The following is a 27,898-nucleotide window of genomic DNA, read 5'->3' as shown; positions in this document are numbered from 1 at the left end:
GACTCAAAATACTACTTGAAAACATGTTGTGAATCTACTTGCAGACCTGGTCATGCTGTACAGATGCCAGCACACTGGGAGTTGCCTGCATGCTTGCTTGTTGGCTGGGGTGTAGCCAATGTATCTCGTTATGCATCTTGCAGGAGCAGTACCATTCTGCACTGCATGAAGGTAGTTATAGCCAAAGGAGCTCTGTAAATGGAGGAATGCAATGCTGGGGTTATTTAAAGAGGGAGCCATTTGCCGTGTAGTCTGATCCAGATTTGTGGTAATGGGGAGGGAGAAGAAAGGCCATTGGAAAGGTAGGAATTCAGACATTCATATGTACATGGGGTTATCTGCTCAGGCAGGCATTGTGACAGGAACTGGCAGGTGTAGCCAAAATTCTGTACTGGGGATGGCACTATTGCATCACTGTTACATCACTGTCCCAGTTCCCTGCAGAAGACAGCCAGTCTTCTCTTCAGCATGAAAAATTTGTCTTTTCTCACTGCCAACCATGCTGGGGACGTGAAATTGATAAATCAGTGTTGATCTGATTAATTGCCCTCTGAGTAATTGTTTGCCCCATGAGATCCTGACATAAGCCTTCCTTCAGGCGGTTGCTATCATCTGTGGTTCAGTATCTTGCATCTTCCTTCCATCCCTAACCTACATCCTTGTATCAGGAAGCTGTGTGCTTCAAGCAGCATTTCTCTCAGGTTTTGGCACAGGGACCTTGCATGGTTTGAGGTGCTGTAGTCTAAAGGCAGGGCGGCAGAGGAGCTCTGAAAGAGGTGCAGAGAGCAGGCTGGATGGTGAGTACCTGTGCCAAGGCATCGCTGAGATTGCAGGCTGGGCGTGGTGCAGCCCTGCCTCCTTGGCTCTGGGCAGCTAACACTGCTGTGATGGAGAACTGGTCAGCCAGCATGCCTGGGTATGTGGTAGGATTCTTGCATTGGATGGGGAGAGTCTAGTTTGGCTGTTTCCATCACAGCAAAGTTAAATTGAGAAACCTACCAGTCCCTTTGCTTTGAGTTTCGTGTGGTGGTAAACATTGACTGGCCTGTGGTAGAGCTGTCTTTTTGCTAGAGCCATTCAAACCTGTGTAAACCATGGAAACAACTTGATATGAACTCCCTCCGTATTTTTTTTATATTAACACTGAAAGAATCTTTCAACTTGGGATAGACTGTAAGGCAAAGGAGCCCTGCCTTATGATCAGCTATATTTGGCCTCCAGTATAGCAAGCCAAAGAAATGTTCTCAATGATTATTTTGGTACTTGGGCATATAATCAGCATATTCTGTGCTATGTGCTCTTTGTTTAGTCCATGATGATTTTGATGTCATGCCATGCTCAGAATGGTTATCTTTGGTAATTCTTGATTTGTCTCCTGCTACAGGAATTACAGCAAACCTGAAAACGAACTAGCCCTCTGTGTGTAAGCATTTTTAAAATGTCTAAATTTAAATAAAGACTTAATATGCATACTCTTTGAAGAAAATTGGTTGGACCTGGCAATTGCAAATTACCTAAGTATTAGGGGACACTGTCTTTGAAAAACAACATTAAACTGTTTTATAGCAGGAAATAAATTTGATTTTATTATATAGCCTTTAATTATGTCATTGCTCTTATTCTATCAAAAAACAGTGATAGAAGCAGAATATATTCAGCTGAATGGAGGAGAGAAAAGAGACATCTAATTTGGAAAGTAATGTTGTTCAAAGATGGATAGAAATCACTCTTGTAAGGTATTTTCTTTATTATTTGGTGGCTCACATGGCTAAGTGGTTGAAAAATTTTTCAAAATCAATTATGCCTATTACATAAGAGTACCACACCCAGTATAAGCCGTTTTAATGAACAAACAATGACTCAGAAATCGTAGACATAGTTTGAAGATGTACTATCTTAGGGTGGAATTCACTTTGTCTTACTTGGGTTCATCCAGGGAACTCTGAGGCAGTCTGTGTCTTTGCATTTTTTTAATGATACCTGTTTCCTGGTAGACTATCATAGTTACAGCTGAGCTTGAAGCTCTGCACTGGGTATCAGCCAGGTGAAAGTCCATAATGAGACAAAACCAGATTTTCAAATGGAGCACTTACTTTTGTGACATCAACAAATTCAAGTTGTTGTGCAACTTGGAAAATGTTTTGGTTTCATGCACCAGTGTTAAATTGTTCTTTGAGAATACCTTCTAATTACTTAATTATTAGTTATCCTTTGAAATTCAATATTAATGAAACCTAACTTGGCAGAACCAATGCTTTTATTTTAATATCAACAAGCCACGTAGTTGTCAATATCAGTGGGTCACAAGATCAGTCTGACAGTTCCATCCTGTGTAGCAAATCAGTGTTGATTGCTGCAGCAGCTGCACAAATAGCTTAGTCAAAATGCTTCCAGTGTAATGTCTTCTAATGTAGTTTTAAGAGGTCTGCAAGTCTAATGGAGGCATTTACAGCCTTGTACTCAAATTGGACTCTTGCTGTTCAAGGAAACAGGATTATGCATTGCACTGTGGCACTCTTGTGTTCTGGAGGGGCTACTCTGAAGTGTAATTTGTCTTCAGTTCTTCAGTGGCACATGTTCCTTGTCTTCCTCTGAATGATTTTTGAGGAGTTTGGGCTTTAGCTACATACTCAATTCTAGGACCCCTTTAAAAAAAAAAAAAGAAAAAAAAAAGGAGGGATTTCACTGTGAAGGTTGATTGTGGGTTTAGAAGACCTTGCAGGCTTGTGAAGGGCACAACTTGTTGAAGGGAGCACACCTTGTCATCTATTGCATGCATGACTTGCCAGTAAACTCTCTATAAGCACAAACATTTTGACTGTGTAGTTCTGTAGGTGTCAGTGACAACTCCAAAACAAGAACAACTTTAGAATTCTTAAAAATTGATTGGAATTTGAAACATGTAAAGCTAGACTCCAGACCTACAGCCCTTATTACAGTACAGTTCTAATGTATGGCATGCAAATGTCAAATTTCTAACTTGTAGAAGACAGGGCATAATTTTAAACTAGGTATTCCTATTCCTCATAATCCTTATAACCTAGGGAACATAAATATTTATTTTTAAAGTTTCCATGCTCTTATGTTACTTTGGCTAGCTTCCTCAAAATCATTATCACTAAATAAACAGGTTTGGAAACAAAATATCATGCCATATATGAGATAAGGATAGCTTTCAGATTCTGTGTATTTAAGTGATTATTGACAATTATATTTCTAAGATACAGCGTCTAGTTTTCTGTAGGAACAGACTGTTGTTATATGAATATTGTATAAAGTGCAGTTCTCCTAGGAGAATCATTATCATCCTTTCTTTCCCTGAATTTTGAATTTTTTCTTATCTTGAGTTGCCGTACCATCATTCATTTTCTGTCACTATCTGTTACATTTTAGGAAGAAACCTTAAACGAAAAAGAAGATTTTTGTAATGTCTAATTTTCTTCTCAATAGGAAGATTGAACTTTTAGCATTTGAATGAAAAGAAAACCTATGTTAAAGCTAATTACCTAATTTGTAGGATTTCTTGTTTGAGTGTGCATCCCTCTTGGAATTAAAAAAAAAACGATAGGGTGATAATGTAATAATTTTACAGATCCTAAAACAGCTTCATCCTGTCCTTTGCTCTTTTTACCAAGCAAAGCTCATTCTTTTCGGTAGTAATTTCCTTACTTATTGTGATAACCAGTAGCTTTGCTCTGGATGCATGCAGATTCCACAGCACTTTGAACTGTGTGCCTGAACTCCTGCACAGGATTGAGGATGGATCCCCAGAGGATCCCCAGAGGCCAGCTCATAATTAGCTGGTGGCTGAACATGGTGACATCTAAGCTCAAATAAATACAATTCCTAGTATTTGATTTCTGTTCCCAGCTGGCCTAAAACCTCTCTTTTGGACTGACGGCAGAATTGTATAGAAGTCCTTTTTTGATTTGCATGTGGGTTATTAATCTGGGTATTTGGAAGAAATCTGCCAAATTTGGTCCCTGCAGGGAATGTAGGCATGGGGGGGATCTAGTAGTGGCTCCAAGTGAGTATAGGTTTGAGCAAATGCTTTGTTTTTTGGGGTTTTGGGGTATTTTTGGAAAACTACTTTGCTGAAAACTTGTAGTCAATTCTTTTGGTTTTGGGTATCTTAAGTCCTTTATAAGACATTGTTCTTGCTCACTGCTTTTCTACTCTGAGTATACAAACAAGTCCTGCTACTTGCCAAGAAATGGGAATTGATGTGCACGTGGTAATGCAGACTTGGAATGGTTCTTTAGTCACACTGCCTTAGGTGCAAGTGGCACAAAAAACCCCTACTATTAAAATACTTTATGCTAGATATCATGGGTATACACGCTGTAACATGAAGTAGGAGATAAAAGACTTTCTCTCTCTTTTGCATTTCTGTTTGAAATTTCTTTTATGCTTTTCAATGTGACTGGTATTTCTTCAGAAAATAATAAGTATTCCCACAGAATTTAGCTGAAGATTGACTTACACTAGAGGAAACTATTTTAAGATGTAGGATCTGACTTCTTTTGAGGCATAAAGAACTGATTTTTAAATACTTGCTTCTCTGAAATTAATGTAAGAAAATAATAGTATGAACTAAGTGTAAAATCAGGATTCGTTTGTTTGTTTTTAACTAATACTAAGATTCTCTTTCTAGTGCTGATTTTGTCTGTGCGTCCAATTAACTCTCAACTCTTATTCTTATAGGCAGTTACCAGGCAGAGCTTTGGAACTAAAGACTTTCGAGCAGCTCTAGAAAATGGAGTCCTGTTGTGCGAGTGAGTATTGGCTTACCTATATAACAACCCTTCAGGTTAACATCAGCTGGCCTCTGTCCTTCCTGGCCTCTGAATTTTTATTTTTATTTTTTTGAAGTACCAAAAGTATTTTGTAGTAAATAGTTTAATTTTTAAAATACCTGTTGTTTGTCATGGGAAGTAAAAGCACCTTTGGGACATACTCTTTCCAGATCCATATGTTCTTTGTGTTGTCCCACACACTTCTTTTTGTGATACTAAGAGGATCATGCTGTTGTTGATTGATTATATTGGTTTTGGTTATAATGCCCAGGATATCTCTGGGCTTTCTCTTCAGCTTCTGCAAGGTGATGGGGCTGTGGCTGGGATCAAAGCACTCTGTTACCCCTCTACCCACTGCTGTTGTTTGGGTTTGGATTTCTGTCCTCCATCCCCTGCCCTTTGGTGTTGATTTCATGAATCCTGAAACTACCTATTCCTATCACAGAACTTTACACTCAGCTTGTTTTGGAGATTTCCTGTAAGAAGCTTCCTTATGCTTATATATTGTAGGCTTGGCAATGATGGGACTTGCCTGGTTTCGTTGTTAGACTGAGTCAGAGGTGTAAAATGTCCACTCAACAGGTCTCATCCACATATCTGTAATTGGCTTGGTACTTACTGGAACAGGTTTCCAGCACTGGAAGTGGTGCTAATCCCTTAGTATTTTAAGGAACAGCAGTTGTAAATGTCATTAGAACACCAGTGCAAGAGAAATCTTGTTAGAGAGCTACCTGGGATGCTAAAAACAACAAAACTAAACAAACAAACCTTAAAGAAACCCAAACCCACAAAGCTCAGAGCCGCTCTAAAATCAGTTCAGCAAAGCTGAACTTTCAGAAAATATTTGTACAAGTTCAGTTCTCTCAGCTTCTTTTCCTATAGATATTTTTTTTCCTGCTGTGTTTAGTGCCGTGTTTTCTGTCCTTGCCTTTATTTTGCTTTGGAGCCTTTGCCTTCCAGTCTTATCTTGCTAGATGCTTCTAAAGTTACCTGTGATGTGAGGCATTAGTTAATATTCAATAATATTGTAGAGCTAGATGCATTATTTTAATTACTTACATAATTAAATTTTAATGACTGTGAATGTGGTAATAAAAATAGTTTCTACTTTTAATAAGAAAGTATATGTTTAGTGGGATGTATATGTTGTATTCAGATGTTTAAGAATTGGCTATTAACTGATACATACTAATCTTCTGATATCTTCATTGCTGACACTTACTTGGCAATAGAATGAGGATCCCTCTGCAAAATGCAAGTCAGTTAAATTTATCTGTAATTAACAATAATGCAAGAAAAACATCCTGCAATTTCTTCTGTGTCTTGGTTTGAAAAGACAGTGTCTGCTAAGGAAGGCAGGAGCCTCTCTTGAAATGGAAAATGTAACCCCCCTTCCCTCTGAATTATTATAATTTTGAAATTAAGGGGCTGTCAGGCAAAGATATGGGAGCAGGAATATTTGTTCTTTATTAGGAAAAAAAAAAGCATTAATACAAAACAACAATGACAAAGTCAGAGTATGACCTGACACCCTGTGAGTGAGGGTGTGGGTAGCTGTCCCATTCAATGGTGGCTGCAGTCCTCCTGCAGCGACAGGTGTGGTTCTGTTGAAGCAGTGATCCTGTAGAAGGGTGTAGTTTTCATCTGAAGGTCCAGTGGTGGTGTTGATGGGCCTGGTCTTCCTCTGGGAATCCAGTGGGAAAAAGCTGTCTCTGTTGTTCCAAATATCAGATTATATCCAGGTGGGAATGCTTGGCTCCTCCCCCTGGGTGGAGCATCTCACAATGGGGTGATGTAGTTTTATCAGCGAGACTCTATGGCTCATTAACAGAAGATATTTCCCAGAGGGAGGACAGGTTGTGGAAGAGATAAAGAAAACTGCCCCACCTGGTTTTAACAAGTGGCAAAAGAATACATGCTGCCAGCCATATCTTGCATGGCAACCCAGGACATTCTAGTGTGCAGCTTGCCTTAGTAGGCATGCAACTTTCTTTAAAGCAAAAGGTGCCTTATTATGTTGTAAAATAGCTGTTCTCTTGTGTCATAATTTTCATAGAATTTCTGTGGAAACAGGAAAGAGCAGACGCCAAAAATTTTCACATGTCCAATTTTCACCAACAACAATATGGAGCAAGATCTCAAATAATTGAGACAAACTAGAAATTAGATTGTCCATTTCCTTGGTTCACCTGTGGCATGGCTAATTTAGGTGGATGTATTATCTCTGTAGATTGTAGATCTGACTTAAACCATAGCAGATAAGACCTGTACTTGCACCACATATTCTGATAGCATCCAGTCAGTTTGTTTGTCCTACTCAATGACTAATTGCACACGTTGGCTGAGTGATCAGTAGTTGACAAAATAAAGCCTTTTACATTTTGCCAATTCTAGTGTACATACACTAGGGAAAGAAATATATTGAATTTTTTCTGGGCACATGCTACTTCATGTTCTTCAGTAAAATAAATCAAAAATTATGCATTTGGAAGATTTTAAAATAAAAAAAAAGGGAGGAATTCAAACCTTTTTTTTTTATTCCACCTCAACAGATCACTTTTTTGGGTAGGAAAAGTAATCAAATGTGTCTTGTTTGCTAAATAACTCTCTGTTATTGAAAAATCTCAGGACCTGCAGTTCTATGGTTTTTTTCTGCAGGTATTTAGAAATGTATCCTTCATTCCAGTGTATAGGGGTCAACTGTTCTTTGTGTTTATTTCCCAAATACGTTTTCTGCTTGAGCAAAAGATGCTTTTCCCCCACGCAGAGTTTTAAACTCCAGGTCTTGTCTCTGCACTGGTGTGGGTAGATCACAAGGCCTTGCTGATGCTTTGTGTGCGGTAAAGAGTCTGGCCAGAGAAGCAGCAATAAGAAGTGAGAGCAAGAAAAAAAATCCTCGAAGGTATAGAGGCAGATGAAGTCTGCAGGGTGTCCTGAGGTCTCTGTTCTCCACTGACCTTCTTATCCAGTGTGTAAGTTGGTGAACCACAATATTTCACTATCTCCATGATTGAAAACCTGGGTATAGACTTGCAAGGAATCCTGTGCCTCATCTTTACTGCAGGATAAGGTATGCATTTGGGCATATGTATTCAATAGTGATGTGTTAGTCTGTCCTATCTTCTCAGCTTAATTATGAATTTTATGTGAAGACTGATATCAGGTGCAGTCTCTTCTGACTGAGATGGAAAGTGACTTGTGCATGTAAATTGTGTGTGCCAAAAATGATTGCTGCACACAGCATACTGGACTTGGTAGCATTGTGAAAACCGAGTTTATTTCTTACCCTTTCAGGAATATTAGTGCTGTCACACTGAACTCTGAAAATCAATATTCTGGTACATTTTTGACATCTGCTCAGAACCTTTATGAGAAGAAAAGCTATAAATAGGAAATCTGAATCCAGTTAACATCACCACCCTTATAGTAGAAACACAGATCCTTTTCTGCCCACACGTCCTCAGGCATTTTCTTTTCTTTCTTGCTTTGCTGTTCCCAGAAACCTCTTTGTGTGTGACTTGTTTCATTTTTGCTTCTACAATCTGTTCTTGCGTGTCACTTCTTGGGAGTGTTAATAGATTCAGCTCAAACTCATTCAAATGATGTTACGTTAGGACTGCATGCAAAGTATTTCTTAATAAGCATTGATGCTCATGCTTAAGTGGAGTAAAATATTTAACAGAAAATCATATAACTTTTTTTTAGTTTGATTAACAAGATCAAACCCGGCATCGTTAAGAAGATCAATCGTCTGCCAACTCCAATAGCTGGCTTGGTAAGTAATGGCATTGAATCTAATATCTGGTATATGAACCAAGTGATCTTTGTTTTTAAGGAATTTTCAAAATTTTAGCTCCATTTTCTTTTTTTTGTTCAAAATTGTACCATTTCTATGTTATCTTAGACCACAAAGGATACCTAATCTGTCATTTGGATCTGTAACTTCAGTCATCCTGCCACTGCATCAAGCTTCATCGTCCACAGATGTATCAAGCACTGGCTCCTGTGCACAACCCTCTGTGGCATTACTTGTCTCTATTTAAAGGCCACCATCCTATCTTAACATTTAGAAGCCACTTCCGATATCCCTTTCTTAGGGAATGGGCAAAGTAGGAAATGTTCTGTGTAGTTAAAGTATTTTTAGAACCTGTTTCACTCCACCCACAACAAAGCTTCAGTTGCATTAAAATAACTCTGATGATGCAAAGATCTCTCTGCAGGCCTCAGCTGAGGGATTTGCCAATGTTTTGGCTGTAAATCACATTGCTGGGGGTAGAGGTGGGAGATGTATGTCATAATTTTTACAGGAAGTGTAAAGATTTTCTCTGTGCTGTTTGGAAAATTTGCTGCCCAGAGACTAGATTGTTTTGTAGCCATTTAGCATCAGAAACCCTTCTGTGGGCAAACAAGTTCAAAGAATTCCTTCTTCATCACTTTTTTCACTACAACAACCTTGTTGGCTGTTCATGCCACTTAGGGTGTCAAGGCTATTTAGTCCTGTCCCAAATGCCGTTGGTCTCATATTAAAAGATCCAGGGTGGACAGGGACATATGCATGATTCCTGTGACATATGGAAGATCCCACCTTATGACAAACATGCAAGCTCAACTGCAAGCTGGTTTCTTAGTAGGAGTAGAATGCTCAAACATGCAAGCTGGTTTCTTAGTAGGAGTAGAATGCAAAACTTCTTTAGATACTTTTATTTATATGTTTTAATGGGATAAGCCAACAAAACATTGGCCTTTGCTGGTCACCCATGCAGCTCATTAGAGAATAAGTGTAGTTAACTTGGCTGGAGGTCATAAGATTAGGTTAAATTGCCATAAGTTATTGCATAAGCTGAGAATGTGCATTTCCACATCGAATGACTGTAGAAAGTATTAATTGCCTTTGTCCCAGACAAGCTCAGGTATTTAGGCTTGCAAATATGACTGCAGCACATTCTTTTCCTGTGAGGCATACAAAAAAGAATTCAAATGAAACCAAAATAATTCTGGGGAGGACAGTGCAGTTATTTGATCAGTGGTTTGATTGTCTATGTGGCCTCTGAAGTAGCCATTAGATTCAAAACAGAAAACCATAAGCTAGATTTCATTTTTGTGGTTAAGTGCTGTCTTGAATCATAACTGCTGACACTCTTGTTTTTATATGCATTTTTTATTTCCAGATGTAAAAATGCAGAGTATTCATTTGGTGTGTAATTTATATTTTACTGGTAGTGTATTACTGTTTTTTTGAAGTTGTTTCTAGTTCCTACAAATCTTCAAAAATAAGGGAAAGAGGAGGAAAGGCAAATGTTTCTTGTAAATCGAGCTCACCCAGTGTTATTGTTAAAACACAACTTAAACGTAGCAATTGAGAGTAGCTGATGTTTTGTGTTAACCTGTGGAAAAGGTTTTACATAAACACTTCAGTTTCTGAAGACAACAATTATGAAGACCATATTGGGATGGTTTCAGAAGATGGTGCTTATGGTGATAATAGTGGAAGACTGGTTTTTACACACTTGAGAGGAACCTTCTCAGTTATACCAGCTTAGAAGAGCCCAGGTTTCATCCCAGCATATAGAACTCAAAGGAAAAATTACGGGGCTTTGCATTTATAAGAAAGCAGGCATTGATACCTGACGGGCTCAGGCTACTGTGGTTGAAAGATAGGTTTTAGAGATAGAAAAAAGCTTACTGAGAAATTCAGTGGTAGGCTTGCTTGACATGTTCTGGAAACATTTTCATAGCTTGTAGGCTGCTTCTCCCACAAATTTGCTTCTAGTATTTTCTGTGGCTTCATAAACGTTACATATACTTCTGTGGCTCTCACTTCTGCTGTCTTCAATGCCTTTGAGTCTCACACTAATTGCTCCCCAGCAAGCTTTCCTAAGGGCTAGAAGTCACTGTTGGAAGGGGCGAATTTGTTTCTCATTTTTCTCTTTTTTTGTCTTTTTTTTTTTAATCCAAATGAAAATTTTAATATTGAGAGATGGCAGGGCTTTTTTCTAAAACAAAAAGGCATTGGATCATGTTCTTTCTACAGCTGCTTCATGTTCCTCTAGACTTATATCCTGAAGTCCATTTCCAAAACATTTTATGCCTTTATTGCCTAATTAGCATCCATTTCTCTCCTGAGTTTTCTGATTCAAAGGAAACAAACCCCCTATGGTTTTGAGAGTTTTATGGCAGTCTGATTATCAGAAGGAAACAAATGCTTTGAAGGACATCTTGTTTCTCTTCCCCCTGCCCCCCCAGCTTTCCCTGCCCTTTGTTTTTCTTCTCCTCCAGAAATTCCTTGAATTTTGGTTTTGTTCCCTAGGGAGTTAATATATTTCATTTCCATATAAGTATGTTGTTTAAGCATTGTGTTCACTTCAACTATTTGACAGGCTTTTTCAGCAGTACAGAAACGTGGTGTTGAATAGATGCCTTTGGTTGAATCTCCAGAAAGGTTTTGTTATCTCACTTCTTTGCATTCATGGTTATTTTGAAAACAAACTGTTTCAGTAAATTGAAGTGAGGGCCTATAGGAATAATTAAACATTCTGTTCTATATGGAATATTGTGTGCTAGAGTTTTTTTGCATTGAGTTTGTGAGGTGCTGCTTTTAATGAGGTCAGTGCATTATTGATTTGTTATGTGCATTATTTTAATGAAGCCAGTGCATTATTGATTTGTCATGTCTTGTTTTCTTTTATGACACATTACTTATCATAAGATCTGATAGGGACTTTATGTGAGTAGGAACATTTTACACAACTCAGATTTAGCCTTAGCTTTTACCTTCAGTTTGATTATACTGCTGCCTAGTGATTTTTAGGTGTGGATTGCAGTGGTTCAGGTCTAATCATGATGGAATGGAAAAATAAATACATGTATTTTGAGGATTAAATACTGAAATGAAACTTGGTATTCAGTTAATTAAAAGTGCTTAATTGCTACCAGGAAAGTTCAAAAATTGGTTAAACTTCTCCCCAGTTTGGCATGGCATGGGAAATCTGGGCTGCAGCTTGTGTGGGACAGTTTGTAAGAACTCTTTGGGATCTGGCTATAACTTGGTATCCGTAAAACAACTTTTGGCTTTAGCCACACTGTTCCAGTTGTCTCCTGAGGCACTTGTATGAGATGTAGCCATTGCCTTAGCTGCATTTGCCTGTTCACTTCAGTTCCAGTTTGGAAAATGGAACTTCTAGGGGTAAGGTAAGTACCACAGTGGTTTTAGGGACGCTGTGGTCAGGAGCAGGTGACTGAAGAAATGTCCATGCAGCTTTTACGGTGGTTTCTTGGACAGTGAGGTGTGCCAGCTGCAGAGTGCCAACTTCTAACTCCAGCAGTAGTTGCAGAAAGTTGCCACTTGCAGCAGGTTGATTTTAACAGCACGTGGCAGATTTTGGAGCCAGTGATGTTCCCATAGATTTCCTGAAGGGAGTTAACTGGGAGGTAGCTGTTGGGGTTTTTTGCTTTAATTTTGACTAGTTTTTTTAAATGCCATTTAGGACTTTTGCACTAAAATAGTTTCTAGAAAATTAAAATTTAATTTCTGATTATATGTAGGGGCATAGAATATAAGAAAATAAAGATAGTGTAGAAAGTAGTCTTACCTCTAAGGAGTTGCAGCTGGGGCAATTATCAAAGATTAGGAACAGGCCTGACTTTAACAGGCCACAGCTGTGACCAATGAGAAGAAGAGTGTTATAAAAGAGTGGGGTGGCTGGGTGAGAAGGGAACTGGAGTCAGCTGGCTGCTTTGTGAAGAAGAAGGAGGCAGTGCTTGGAGGAGTAGCCCATGAGAAAACACCAAGAAGGTATGAAACTTTTGTGATAAGGAGACAACAGTGTGAAACCTCTCCAATAAGATGACAACAATTATATTTCAGACTGTCTAAAATACATAGTTTGTATAAAGAGCAGTACACATATTTTTTCCCAGTACAGCAGAGGGGCAAGCAAACTGGTAGAGAGTAGGTCCTGAAGCCCTCAGATATTTCTGGGGGGCATAGGAAGGGTAACAGAAAGATCAGAGCATTGTGGAAGTTGAGATTTCATTATGAACAGTAGGAAAAGTGCAGACTGCACTTTGTTACTATAAAGATCCACTTTTTTTGGTCCTTATTTGTGTGAAACAGAGATGGTGTTTAAAGAAAATTACTCAAATTGATAAATCTTGTGGGGTTCAGATCCTGCAAAATTATTTTGATTACAGTTCTTGGATAGTGGGGTGGTCAAATGAATGTTTAGCAAAAGCAAACCCAGAGGAAAACTTTTTTTCTCAAAAAATACAGCATTTTCATCTTGAATCCCAGCACATGAAGATGGTTTGAATATAATCACGAGGGGGAGGATTTTGTGGATTGGCAACATATTTTCCAACAAGGCTTTGCTGAACAGTTTCAGAGGTGCATCTTTGGCTGCAGCACCATTGTTCCCCAAAAGCCTCCTGTTTTCACCTCATTTGGCTGAACACAGAGGATCATAACCTGGAGTGAAAGTCACTAGTTGGAAGATGGATGAGTTATGTATAGTTTATGCAAGCTGAACACATCTGTCAGAATAATACACTGCTTGTTGCTCAGGAGGAATAAGTGTACGCTCTTCAGCAAGGCAGAATTTCAGTGAAGGTCCATTTCCAGCTGAGACCAGGTGGTGAAGCAAACTCTGAGGCAGAAGTCAGTGTCTCCCTTGGAGAGGAGAAGGAAATGGAAATTGTGCTTATACCAATTTTTGCCTTGCAATATCCCAATTTGGTTTTCTAAGACCATCTATTTTTGCTCGCAGCTCCTGTGAATAAGGTGGAAGTGCAATGCTTTGCACTGTGTTTGGGAAGCTTTTTCTCACATTCCAGACACAAGGGCTGTGATCATACAGCAGGGCAGAATAGGAAACTATTGGGTTTTTCAGAGCTGTAAATGAAATGACATTAGCACTTTGGTTTCAGGTTGGTCTGTGATTTCAAACAAGGCGAGATGTTGCTAACTCAGGCAGTTTTCTGTGTACATGCTGGATGAACACAAGCACAAAATGTCATCTTCATAACGATCTTCAGCTTTGCAAAAGGGATTTTTTATGAATTTTCATTTCCTGTTCATACACACAAAAAAGCTGCTCATCTCTAGGCAGTGGCAGGTTTGAAAATGTTTATCTGAAATACTGTAGAGTGGGATTTTTTTTCTAGTGAAGAATTAGGGTTCCTTTAGGGTGGAGAGCATCTTGATGCTTTTCCATGCAGATTTTTTCAAACATTTGTTTTCCTGATTCAACAGGAAACATATCCTTCTGATAGCTGCTACTCCAACATCATTGCTTCTCTTTAATGCAATGTAATATGGCACCATTCTAAAATGTGCTTATTGAATGCATCAGCAGGTATTAATACCGCTTGCACCAAGGCAGCCACCTGAAACAATGTTACTGAGGTCATTGGCATATACCTTCTAAGCCAGGAAAGTAGGGAATAATAAAGGTAAAAAGAGAGAAATATTATAGAAAGCTAAACTAAAATGAAAGGGGAGATAAAGAAAGGGGTGGAGAACATAAAAAATAAAATACTTTTCTGTGCCTTTGTGCCTAACATTTTGCAAACTGTGGAACCGCCCTGGTATTTCCTTATCTTTTGTCATCAATGAGAGCTGGCCAAAATTTCCTTTTCTGTGGGAAAATTTTCTCACCAGGGTGATGGGGTTTTTTGGTGGTGTGGGTTTTTTTTTTCCTTGTGTAGCAGGGAAATGGTATGCAGATGACATTTTTACTTTATTATAGGACCATTTCAAAACAATTTTTCAGGCAAAGTTCATACTTGTACATACTAGTTAAGTTGTATGCTTTATTTAGGATCTAGCTACAAACCTCCTTCTCTAGATTACTTAGAATCAAATTAGTTGTGTTTTCCAATTAAATTTAAGAAATCTAATGATATATGAGAGGCGTAGTTTGATCTAAATGAATTCTTTTTTCTTTCAAAGCACCTCTGCTTTCAAAGTTCATTCCTTCATGCTGATTATTTTCTCTTGCTGTTCACCTTCTAGTCTTTAGTATAGCCTTTCTATTGGTACATCCTTTCTGTCTTCTTGCATTATATATTTTTAAAATAATTATTTTTTCATCTCTAAACTCTTGCTCTGTGAATTTGACTAGTATGGGCTACAAGAGTAATAATAAAAATAAATAGTAAAAATAAAGTAATAATAAATAAATATAGCAATAATGAAAATAAAATGCATGTTTAACAAAAGCAAACAAAGAGGAAAACTTTTTCTCAAAAAATACAGAGTTTTCAGCTTGAATCCCAGCATGTGGAGATGGTTTGAATATAACCATAATGAGGGGGAGGACTTGGTGGTTTGACAGCATATTTTCCAACAAAGAAAAGGTATCTTGTCTGCTATGAGAAATTGATTATAAAGAAACTTCTCATTTCAATTCCTTATGAGAAATGAGGAAGGGAAAGTACACAAATACATGGAGTAAGCTATAGAAAAGCTGCTGTTGTTTGCTTTGCTACTAGAAAATATAGACTGAAATTTCCTGGTTGTGTAGCAAAAATGCTTGTAAGAAATAGCCTCATAAATTTTGGTCAAGATCTGACTAATGAGCTGATAAGCATTTCATGTGCTTTGTTTGCTTTTCTGACCTTCTTGTTTTGTTTTTTTTCACCGATGAGGGAGTAATACTGAGTGATGTGGAGTGCTGCTGTTTCTTCTGAAGGTTTAAATCACCTTTTTGTAGACTAACAGAACACATCACAGCCAATGTGGGAGCTGTGGGCTCTGCTCCAGCCCTGCTTCCATGGCCCTCTCTTGTGGCTGATCTGGGTTTTGATTTGTCAGTGGCATTTACATTCAGAGGTACAGGGTGAGTGCACAGGCAGCCTGGCTAAGAGTGAAGCTGAGCAAGTCCTGTTTGATATCATTCACCAGGAAGCTGATTAGTCTGGTATTGTTTTTTATAAGGCAAGGCACAAAGTGATACCTGTATTTTTTTTTTGAAAGTTGTTAATTTAAACATGTAAACAAAAACAAAGAGGTGTCATTACCTGTTTTCTGGATGACTATGCTCAGTAAGTTGTTGGGAAATTCAGAAAGACAAGTATTTTAAGAGACTTATTACTTGGGATAATCCTGACATGAGGGAAATCTTCTGTTTTACAATAGCAGTTGGCGTTTTTTATGATATTGAACTTCAAGAAGTCTAAAACCAAAGAGGAAGAAAGTGAAAGTGGGCATGACCTACCCAAACTCATGCCCTGCATCCAATGTGCTCTCCTTTATAATGCAGTTTATATGTTTAATACAGGCTCAGGAGCACTTTGGATAGTAGGAATGAGGACAGGTTCCTCTTTATAGTTCAATATTCTTATGCTGTAGGTAAAAAAACTTCCCAAAACTTTCCTTTTTCTTCTGGGAAGCAAGAAATCTGTGGGGAAAGGGAAACACTATACCCATCTTTGAAAAAGGTAGGAAGGAGGACCCTGGGGACCACCGACCCATCAGCCTCACCCCTGTGCCTGTTTAGAGCAAGGAACAGCTCTTTCTAAAAGCTCTGCTAAGGAACATAGTGAACAGGGACATGATTTGGGACAGCCAAGGGTAAGTCCCACCTGACCCAGCCTATTGGCTTTCTGTTACAGAGTGACTGCATCAGAGGACAGGGGAAGGAATGCAGGTGTCACTTATCTGGTCTTTTGCAAAGCCTTTGATACAGTCCCCCACAACATCCTTCTGTCTATACTAAAGGGAGAGAGATTTGATGGGTGGATTGGTCGAGAGGGAATTGGTTGGATGGTTGCATGGAGAGGGTAGTGCTCATAGTTAATGTCTAGAGGGAGATTAGGGACAAGTGATATCCCTTAGGTATTCTTGCTTGGAAAAGTTCTGTTTAATGTCTTTGTCCATGACACAAAGAAATTGAGAGCACCCTCAGCAAATCTGCAGATGACACCAAGCTGACTGGTGCAATTAGCACACCTAAAGCATGGGATGCCATCCAGGGTGCTGCACCTGGGTTGGGGCAACTGCGCAGTATTGTGGAAGATAAGAAATGAGAGCAGCCCTGCTGAGAAGGGCTTGGGGGTGCTGGTGGGTGAGAGGTTGGACATGACCCAGCCATGGGCACTTCCAGAAAGCCAAATGTATCTTGGGCTGCATCCAAAGCAGTGTGGGCAGCAGGGACAGGGAGGGGATTCTGCCCCTCTGCTCTGCTCTGACCCCACCTGCAGTGCTGCATCAGCTCTGGGGTCCCAGCACAGGGAGGACATGGACCTGTCAGAGCAGGTTCAGAGAAGGAATACAAAATTGATGAGTGGCTGGAACAGCTCTCCCGTGAAGACAGGCTTAGAGAGTTGAGGTTATTCAGCCTGGGAAGAGAAGGCTCTAGGTTTCAGTATTTAAAGGAAGGTTATAAGAAAGATAAGGACAAACTTTTTACAAGTCTTTTTGTGACAGGACAGGAGGTAATGGTTTTAAATAAAAATCATTACCTCAGGCTAGATTTAGATTAGATGTAAGGAAGAAATTCTCTACTGTGAGGATGGTGAGGCATTGGAACAGCTTTTCCAGAGAGATGCTGGATGCTTCATCCCTGGGAACATTGAAGGTCAGTTTGAATGGGGCTCTGAACAACCTGATCTAGATGGATATGTTCACTGCAGGGAGGTTGGACTAAGATTATCTTTAAGGTCCCTTTCAACCCAAACCATTCTATGGTCCCATGTTATTAGTATGAGAAAAAATCTTTTCACCTGGGAGTTGACACAGCACTATATTTCAAATGTAGCCATCAAATAAAGTGTTAAATTTCTTAATGTATTTCAGTGAGGTTTTGTCAGTACTCAGAAAATTGCAGTTGGAAATTAGTAGCTGTGTTTCCATTGGCAACTGAAACTTCTGAATGTTACATTACTTCAAACTCCTAAGCAGATGTTTCTTCAAGTTTGGGAACATGATGGCCACACAGTAACTGGGATGAAATTTCTGTTTAAATAGAAACCAAAAAAGTTTTGGTTTTTAAAAATGTTTTTGTAAATTTATGAAGCATTGTAGAAATCTGATTTTTAAATAGTTAAGTTTAAGTCTATCTTTTTCTTATATGAGAAGTTTTTAGTGTGTCAAATCTTGGAGTACTTCACAAACAGTTCTTTCCCATTGCTTCAGTTCTATACCTAAAGATAGTAAGTGTGTGGTTAGTGAGAGTTTTAGTGACTTTAGTGCTGAGTCACATAGTAAGTCACAAGCAAATCATAGTAGGGTGGGGATGAAATCTTGACTTTCAGTCCAGTTCTCTCACTGACCACACTGTAGACCAAAAAAAAGGGTAAATTAGCAAATGTGAGGAGTAATGCAAGACCTGATAGGAATGTATATGGAGCAATAAATCACTTTTGCTGCTCTTTCTGCTGTGTTATGGGAAAGAGGAATGTGGCCTGTATGGAAATGCCTCTAGCAGACAATTAAGAGAAAAGGATTGTGTGCTAGAAAGGAAGTATGGTTATTAATAGTTAGAGATGACATTGTTCTGTAGTCTTTCAATGCCTGATAGTAGGAGTGTGTAATCTCAGCAGTGGTTTACTGATGTTTTGTGCCCCTCTGCTTGAAAACATATGGTACATTTCAGCCTTAGCTCTGAATTTCCTTTAATTGTTTTCTGTTGCTGCCCAAACACTTTGAAATGTAGGGTGTGGAGAAAGAGGAGGTTGATGCAAACTATTTGTGAAATTTTTAGTAGCTGCTCAAGACATGGATCAGGCAGAGTGAAACCCAGACACGGGGTTGAACTTGACAGGTTTTTAGGTGAGTGATGGTGGAGTGAAATATGTCTAGGAGACATAAGTGGGGAGGAAGTGTATGGATGCAGACCCCAAGGAATGGTGGTTCAGCTACTTGCCCTGGCCTCTTGTCAGGGGGACAGTAAGTGCTGTGCCTGCTGGTTGATCTCTGAATCAAAAGCAGTATTTTGGGATGCTTTAAATGAGATCAGGTCTTCTAAACCATTGCTTTTAGTGTGTTACTGGGATGAGATGTCAAAATGCTAACTAATTAATTACTTCTTGAAAATCTTGTCAACTGACTATAAAGTAATATGATTGGCAGCAAGAACTTTCTGGTATGGAAAATTGTTACTCTTTTTCCTGCTCTAAACCAAAGCTCTGAAAAAGTATTTCCCTTTTTGCATCAGCTTGCTGTCACTTAAAAAAATAGACAAATATGGTTGCCAAATGAGCTCCAAGAAATTTCCATTTATCAATTCAATCAGCTGTAGTCTGTGGTATACTCTGTTTTTTGTATGCTGGTTTTGTTTCTGAAGTAACTGATGACTATGTCTGTTTGTCAAGAAACATTCCTTCCTAACTGGAAAAAAAATGTCAACCATGTAGAAGAAGTACACACCTTAATTCATACTTGTGACATTTGTAATCTGATTCCTCCTTCCTTCATGAAGGAAGTGCAGATTTGAGATTCTTTTCAGCACTCAGTGTTTATTTGTATTAAATCTTCATAAGGTGGACACTGGAGTACCTTCCCCCCCACCACCTGTGGCGTGTCAGATATTTATCAGTGCCAGGTGTTTAAAATTCATGGCAGTTTTCGAAGAAAGCAGATGTTAACTGCAGCAGTGATAACTTTCTCTATGGTATCCGTGGTGGGGCTGTGCAGCTCTGCTATCCACCCTTCTGTTTAGTACAAAATCCTCATTCCACATCTCTGAACGCCTGCCCGAACACCTCCGTGCCCATGTGTCGGTGCTGAATCACCCTCCTCCAGTGAGGTGTGTGAAAGAACTATTAACAACAACACCAGCAACAAGTGCTGCCAAATGCAGGGTGCTGAGCTGCTTCAGCTTGCTGTCTGCATGGCAGGAGGATGGGTAGGGGCACGAGGAAGCCTGGCACTGATGCAGGGTTTAGGTGGGCTCCAAGGCAGGTCATCTCCAAACCAGCTCATCAATCCATGGTGCTGGGAAAGCTTCTCAACGGCATGGGATAAGCCCATGTAGGGCAGGAAGGATTACATGCAGTACTAGGATGCTACTCCTGTTAAGAAATAAAAGATGTCTAGCTCTTGAAGGAAGCAAAGTTAGAGGAAATTTCCAAATGCTCTCTTACAAAGAATGAAGTACTAAATAATTGTCCAATAATTAGGGGCTACATTAATTGAGGATCTGTTTCAAGTCCTGTGTATGAAGAAGCTGAATTTCACCTATATCAAGTTGTTAACCTGTGTGAGCAAAACAAAAAAACTTATGTATACAAATCAAAAAAAGGGAGGGGGGGTGGAGGAGGAAAGCAAGCTCTGCCAAAACTTTGTGTTTCAAGAACAAGAGGTCTTTACTTCTTTTATTACTCATTAGGCTTCAAGGGAGTTTCACCTTTAAGTGGATTACTGTCATTCCAGTTCTGTGCAATAGGGTGACTTGGCATTGGAGTCTTTAGCACACTTTGCTTGCAGAGTCTGTTTTGTATAAACTGTTCAGGTTGTAAAGCATATCGCTTGAATTTTTATTTTTTTCCCCTGACTTTGATTGGAATGCAACTAACTGGTGGGAAAGTTAAGGCTTGTCTAAACAAGGAAATAGCCCAGGCTAGTTCTTCCATACTGGCTTTCCAAACCTATACTTTCATTTCAATATGAATGCCTCTGAGTGGATTAGCTCTATTAACAAGGCTTGTCTGCCAACATGCCGTACTTTAGCCCTTCTCCATTCCAGGTAACCTTATTTGGTAGCAGTGACATCCCAGAAACACACCTGCGGTTTACAACCTGATATTCAGTCTCTTATCAATAAAAGGCTCATTTGGTACACATTGTTGCTGTGATATATGTCTGTAATGTCATAGTGAAGGTTATGCTGTAGCACGGTTAGAGATATGAGCCTGGGAGGCATTGTGAGTCATTGAAGACAGTTGGTCCTTTCTTATGTTAAACACCTTAAAGGTTGTCAGCTCTGAAATCCTGTTTAAAAAACCCATCAACCCACATTAATTTCTCCTGTGTGTTTTCCTTAATTGAGTTACTCCTGTTGTGAAGAAACTGTAGAGCTCAATGCTGCAAAAGGTTGCAGGCAATGGGGTGGGCTGAGCAGAGGTGCCTTCTGCTGGCCATTTCACATGGTGGTGGGCAGTGTCAGGACCTGAATAACAAGTTTTGGGGAAGATTCTTCTAATACACACCTTGGTCTTAGAGAGATCCGTAACCAGCTGCAGTCACTGCAGGTGGAATTGAGGTTTGGGAGACAGATGGACCTTTTTGTCCCAAACCAGAATGATTCTTTCCCTAAGGGTGCTTCAAAATGTGGTTTCCATAATGGTTGCAATGGTAAAAGGGAATGTTCCTCCTCTTCCTACAGTTGATACTGGTAGTACCAAGGTAACCGCAAAGTTTGTGCTCAAAGTTTCATTCCTGCATTCTCACAGCAGGAGCACCTGCTTTCTGAGAGGAAAGCTGGCAGTGAATCATTAAAGATTTAGTATCTGTAATCATGCACAGAGCTGGAGCAGGGAATCCCTGTGTCAAGGATCACAGTAATTTATTGTTTTACCCAGTGTGGAAAAGCAATGAAGGGCGCGCGGAGGGGAGTGGCAAAGCAATTAACGCAGTTTCTGATCTTTGGCCAACACAGAGTTCTGTGCACTCTGTTATAGGTGGGATAATTTACTGAACAGGAGCCCTGAGGTCACTCTAAGTCAAATTATGTCTGCAGGATGATTGTTTAATTGCTATTTTTAGTTTTGGGCCCAAAAAGGGAGAAAAAGAGCAGTTTAGGTATCCTATCCACTCCTCCTTCTGCATTTGGTTCAAGGTTGAAACCGTTGGCCTTCAGAGAAACACAGAGAGCTGTAGGAGCTGGGATCACGCACTACAGATGGGATGGGTGGGTAATGGGCACTGAACACCCTGACCTTCAAGGCCAAGGTGGTAATGGGGAGTTCCTGGCTCCCAGGCCTGTGGTCAGACCACGGGGTTTGTGTTCAGCCCTGTTCCCTCCTGTGCTCTCACCCCTTCTGCCCCAGCCTGCGCCCTCAGCCGGAGCTAACAACCGAAACGTACCTCCGAGGAAGAGCAAGTCACCCAACTCGTTCAACGAGCTCCTGCTGCAGGCTCTTTCCTTTACCCCACCTCTGAATATAAACAATGTGTAGCTGTGCAGTGATGCTGCTGCCAAATGCAGCTCTAAATTCTGCCTTAAACTGGTTTGAGCTGACTTGAGTGGACTGGATAATGCTGTGCCTATGAAAAATATTTTCTGCTTTGAAAAAATACCAGATTTTTGTGATGGAAATTGCCCTTACTTAAGGGAATGAGGGTGCTAATAAAGAGGGTTTGTCATGAATGCGGGGTTGAAAGCTGTGTCTCCTTCAAGATGACTAAATGTCTTGATAAATGCAGTACTAAGGAAGAATGCTTGTTAAATGTGGTCTACTCAAATGACTTTCAGAATTCTGTAGCCAAAAAAATGCATCAGTCACTCTTAAAATGTCAAAAGCTTTTGTTGCTAGGCACTATAGGTACTTGGTGGTTTTTGTCGTCTTTTTTTTTTTTTTTTAAGCCTGGAAACTGAAAACAACTTCTGGCACCAAATCATGGTCTGGATGATGATGTAACACTTAGTGCAAATATGCTTCATGGCCTTGCAAGCATAGGGTACCATCTCCTTCATACACTGAAAATAACTGCTTTAAATCGTCCCCAAAACCCACCAAAAATGCACCCTTCTCTTACCCAACTCTCCCCTCCAAACTAGAGCTTGAATAGCAGTAGAAATAAGGGGTTTGACTGAAAGAGTGGGTATTTATATCAGAATAGGAGACAACCTGGAGTACTGTCTTTTATTGGCTGATACATCCAGGAAAAACATAAAAACAACATGTTAATTAAATTGCTTTTCTCCCTGTTGCCAAGTGATTTGAAAGATGTGCCATAACTTGTATGCCTACGAGATTTCGCTGTGTTTTGGCGCATACGCAAGGATACAGAGAAACAGTTAACTAGAGAGATGAGGCTTACCACACAGCATGACTGCACCCTGAAGAAAGCAAATGTATTTAGACACTGGTTTAAATTAATATTCCTGTCCCACCCAGATAATCATGATAATGTGGGATTTTTTAAAAATAAAATTGCAGCTCTGTTACACAAGCCAAATTTAGTGTGATGTTGTGTTGCATGTAAGTAGTCAAAATAAGATAGTATTTACATGCTCTTATGGGGAGACCTCTTTTCATTAACTTTTACTTTAGATGTTTAAATTTTTTTTTCTGTTTTACACACTCCACACTCTATGCCCCTTCTCAGATAGGTGACTGGCGTTTTCTTCCTACTTAAGGTCAACCTCTTCTTGATCTTTTTTGCATCTTTTGTCTTTTCTCTTTCTTTCCTGTTGCTCATGCTGATTTTTTTTTTCTGGTTTAGAAGTACTCTTTTTCTTTGGTTTATTAGGTGTTGAGGAACCTCTGTACTTCCCCACCACCAACACCTCACCAGCACTCTGTCTTTCTTTTCGAATTCTTGCCAAGGTGACATACATTAGGAGCTGATCACAGGTGCAACACAGAACCACTGTCCAGTGGTCCAATGCCTCAATTTTTTTTTTTAGTTGGTCTTTAAAATTGTTATTTTTAAAGGAAGGTGTCCAAATTCTTGTGTTTCCCCATAGAGTTACCAGCTTCTTTGCTCTTTGTGGTCTGTAGGATAGTGATAGCAATGAGGAGCCCTGCAGCAATGGCCGTGCTCTTCCCCTCGCATTCACCTGCTCTGGCACAGCCTCCCTGCCCCTGGCCTAGGAGCAGGAGCAGCACTGAGGACCAGCAAGTGAAGGAGAGGAAAGACTCAGCTCTTTCCTCTCCTCAAGTCCATGGAGTTGCAGGAGTGAGAGGCAGTCGTGCTCTGCTCAGATGCTGGAGGGAAGGTGTGGACCTCAGTCTCATTTTCAGTGTAGAGATGGCATCTTGGCTCCTTCAAAGCATTGGTTAGAGGGAAGTGCTTTAACAACAGGAGAGGGAAGGGTTTGTGTCCATTGGTGCCCCATGGGGACCAGAAAGTCAGGTACAGAGCTGCAAGTGTACAGTATTGTTTGCCTTTTCCCTGAACAGTAGTATTTAAAAGCCTGCTTGTGGACGACCTGTTTCCCACTGGCAGCTCCGTCTCTCCCATATTATGACTTTGCAGCACTTTTGGGTGTGGTTCACTTTGAAGTTTGAGGCAAAAATGGAATACTGAAGGGTAATAGCTCTATCTAGTCAATGTTCTACACTGTGCATTTAATTTAAGTCTGTACAGCATGTGGAAAACTCAAGCCATGCTAGGAATGTTTGAAATGCTCTGCTGTTCCATCATGCCCACCATTTGGGGAAAAAAACAGCCCTTCCCACAGTCTCAGTCAAACCTCCACACTTAGAAGTAGAAATAGCATACCAGAAATTAATTACACTTGAATTTTGTGGTTTAGACTTCAGGCCTTGTTTTTGTTGTGATTTAAAACCTGTAATTCTGTGATGCTTATTCCAACTTCAGATGTTCAGGGAAATGCAGTGATTGAGTTCTCTTAATAACATGAACAAAAATTATCTGATGATTTCATCCCTATTAGTTCAAGAGCTTTTTCTAATAATGGTCAGAACCTTATGTTTTCTGCAAAAATGTATTTGATTTGTCCAATGATGAATCCTTGCTTTTGAAATGGGCAGCCCCTCTCTCCCCTTCTGGTTTTGCTTCTCTTGTGCTGATAGGTAGCACCATTATTGCCTCTCACGATCCACTTTATTGGTATCAAATTCTCCAGTTTGTCTTAAGTCCCTTATCTTCCCTTGGCATCATAATTATTTTTCTCTGCTAATTTGTTTCTTTATTAAATTTAAATGGCCTCCTCGTATTTACAGAGATTGAGAACACATTGGTGGAAGAAGAGGGTAGTGGATGCAAGTATGAACCTTTTTCTCTTGAGCACAGCTTGTCAGTGATTTTTGTCACCTGGAGATAGGTCTGGTGTGCTGTGCTTTTCCAGGATTTTGAGGTCTGGTTGTTTAAATAGAACTATTTTTGTGAAGTGTGATGAGATTCAGATTGCAGTATATCCTTTGAAGCTGCAGTGGCAATGACCATTAGTCTTGTTAAAGTACAGTTACAGTGGTAGAAGGAATGGTGTAATGGTTTCTATATTTGAGTGCATTAATCTCTGAAAAATGTTCCTGTTCACATTTCTAATGATAAATTTAATTGCAAGGTTGATAACTTATCTTTTTTTTCCTACTTATTTCTGTGGTGCTATTTAAAATTCATGTTCCTATTCATTATTCTGGTAGAGTTTAAAATGGCTGCTAGCTATTTTAAGACCTGTGGCTTTGCTGATTAACTATGATGATTAGGGATGGTCAAGAATAACCTGGCAAAGACAGTATTTAGAAGTGCTGATTTGTTTAAATTATACCTTTTTGTGTCAATATCCAAACCTGATAAAAAGCCTATTGGGTGTGTCACCTCTTGATGCTGTGAGGGTCATTTCCAGGCCCTGACTGCAGAACAGCTGGTGTTGGGGCAGTAACCTGTAAGATGGCAGGTGTGATCAAACTTCTGGCTTGGGAGCTGAGGGAAGGAAGATTTGGAACCCTCTTTTATTCTGCACATGTGCACTGTAACTAACTGTGTTCTGCCTTCCATGTCATCTCTCCCTGCTTCTGACCCCATTCCTGATGGTCTTGACTCCTGTCAGCAGGGATGTTCTCGGGGGCTGTAAGTGCTATTTATCAGGATGCTTGATAGGTTTAATTGCTGAAAGAACTTCAAAATTAATTATGTCATGTGCCAGAAGTTTGGTGGTTGTGTAGCCAAGCATCCACTGATGAGCAACTCCTCTGCTTTGTTTTGGTTGCTCTCAGGGTGTAGACGACATCTGTTTTTCTAAATCTGACTCTTCTTCCTTGTTTACCTGCACAGTGTGCTCATTTTCAGCCCTGTGGTTGACATAACCCATTGGTTTGGGAGTTTGCTCTGAGTTGCTGTGGTGACTGGGCAGACCAATCAAACCATATTGCATTTGCTGGTGTTAGTGTCAGTTCATTACCTTGGAGTTACTAATTCTTTCTGCTCTGCTGCTGTCTTCTTGTGCCTTACTTGCCAGTTTCATAGACTCCCTAGTCCCCTGAACACTGACCTGATGGTTGTTTAGCAAGTAGTTCCTCTTCTTGCAATGGAACTTGAGCCTGTGGTTTCTTCCACGCAGAGGAAACAATGCCTCTTCAAGTCCTTGCTGGTTTGGTACTAATGTGACACTCAGATATTAATTGAATAAAGTTGGCACATCTAGACAGCTTTCCCCATATTGCATGGAAAGATAAAAGGACACTGCATGGAAAAGAAAAACAAATGCCCCTTCCAAGGCTGCATCTCACAGCATGAAGCTCTTCCCTGGGCAAATGTGCAGGCAGCCCCCTGGGCACTGCAGGGACCGGTGCCTGGGCATGGGTGAGGCTGCCTGTCCTGCATCCTTCCTCCTCTCATCTGCCACCAGATGGTGTCCCCCATGTTTGCCATCGCGTTGCACCCCCCTGCAGCTGAGCAGCCCCCACTGTGGCACAGCACATCAGGCCTTGGGGCATAACCCTCAAGGTATGAGACACCTGGGATCTTTCAGATGTGGTAACGCAGAGCCCGCAGCCTGCATGGGGAATACCTTGCTCAAATATTTTCCTTGAATTAAGCCATGTTTACAGACTGATAAGAAATACTAGAATCCCAGGGACCTTCAAAACAGAAGATTGTGGGGATTCTTGGGTTTGTTTTACTTTCTTTATTAGAAGCAGCTGTCATTTTCTTTGTAATTTGTTTTTTTAAATGATTTTTAAATGAAGGGCATAACTGTTACATCCAGTGATAATGTGTCAAAAAATAATTTTAAAGCATGTTAAATTGCTAAAGCAGAGCTTGTCTATACTGTGCAATTCTGATATCAGCACCTTGACTTACAAACTCTTAATGACAGGGCTGCGTGCAGCTTACGAATTAAGTAACTTCATGTACCTTTTCCTTTGGCTTGCAGCTGAAGGAAGCAAGTGCGCAAGAGGGCACATTCTTTTGTTGTTGATAGCATTCCGCCTTAACGAGAAGGAATTTCTTGCCTATTGCCCACTGTTCATGAAGTGGAAAGAGATCACAAGTTGTATAATCTCTGTATATATCATGAGATTTATTCTTTTTTTAACATTTCTCTCATGGGTCAGTCCATCCTGCAGCAGGTGCAGAGAGTGGGTGCTGCTCCTCTATTTTGTAACAGATCGGTGTGAAGTTGAGGAGGGGGTGTGGGAAGTGGAAGGGGAGGGACTCGGGAAGAACCCCCCCCAAGTGAGGCAGCAGCAGCAGCTCTGAATACAGTTTGGTTTCTGTCTCTCCGGAGCTTTGCTCAGCAACCAAACCCAGACTCCAGGTGCAATATTCCCTCATCAGTCTGTGAGCATAGAAACGAAGAGTCCCTCCTCTTCTTCCTCCCCTGCCAAGAGTTTCTGGGTGGTGAATGTCAGTAGCTGGAGTTATTTTTAAAGGCATTGAGGTGAGGCTTGTCGTGCAAAGCTAGGAAGAGGGCGTTTGTTTGCTGAGCAGAGCTGACATCAAAGTGGAGATTGCTGCCTACTGGCTCCCCGCTGCCTTATGCCAGGTAATCTTTAACATACCCCTCAGTCCCTGCCATCGCAGCCCAGCCTGCTGTGTGCATGAGAAACGAGCAGCGTTTATGATCCAGAAGATTGCTTTTCCAGTTTCATTTATGTGAGCTGGACTTTGACATTTAAAGGCTAGTACTAATCATCTTGCAAAACCTGCTTAGTGCTCTTAACTGAGCAACTGCTTTCTACTTCTCTTTGCAGGATAATATAAATGTTTTTCTGAAAGCGTGCGAAAACATTGGACTGAAAGAAGCTCAGCTTTTTCACCCAGGAGATCTTCAGGATTTGTCCAATCGAGTTACAGTCAAGTGAGTTTTGTGGTTTTGTTTTCTCCTTTCCCTTCTCCCTCTAAGCGCTTTCACGGTCTATTTTTTTTTTTTTAATGTTTGCCTATGGAAAATTCTTCTTTTAATCTGGTATGGGCAGTTCTGAATACTGTGGTGAGGGTTTAAGCCTTGTTAAAGCTAGAGCATAAG

The 27,898-nt window shown here is 40.1% G+C and overlaps 1 protein-coding gene across 1 annotated transcript in view; it reads left to right on the top strand.

The window, feature by feature from the left end:
* The window catches only part of LMO7 (LIM domain 7), a 131,647-nt gene that overhangs the window by 30,471 nt on the left and 73,278 nt on the right, over nucleotides 1-27,898 (top strand). Inside the window, 3 exon segments of the mRNA XM_030962679.1 lie at nucleotides 4,705-4,775; nucleotides 8,502-8,571; nucleotides 27,624-27,730. Of these exon segments, the coding sequence (XP_030818539.1) occupies nucleotides 4,705-4,775; nucleotides 8,502-8,571; nucleotides 27,624-27,730 (248 nt within the window).

This window comes from Camarhynchus parvulus, chromosome 1, assembly GCF_901933205.1.
Source record: "Camarhynchus parvulus chromosome 1, STF_HiC, whole genome shotgun sequence".
NCBI classification, from domain to species: domain Eukaryota; kingdom Metazoa; phylum Chordata; class Aves; order Passeriformes; family Thraupidae; genus Camarhynchus; species Camarhynchus parvulus.
The sequence above is the reverse complement of the archived record's forward strand: the minus strand, read 5'-3'. Positions and strand labels throughout refer to the sequence as shown.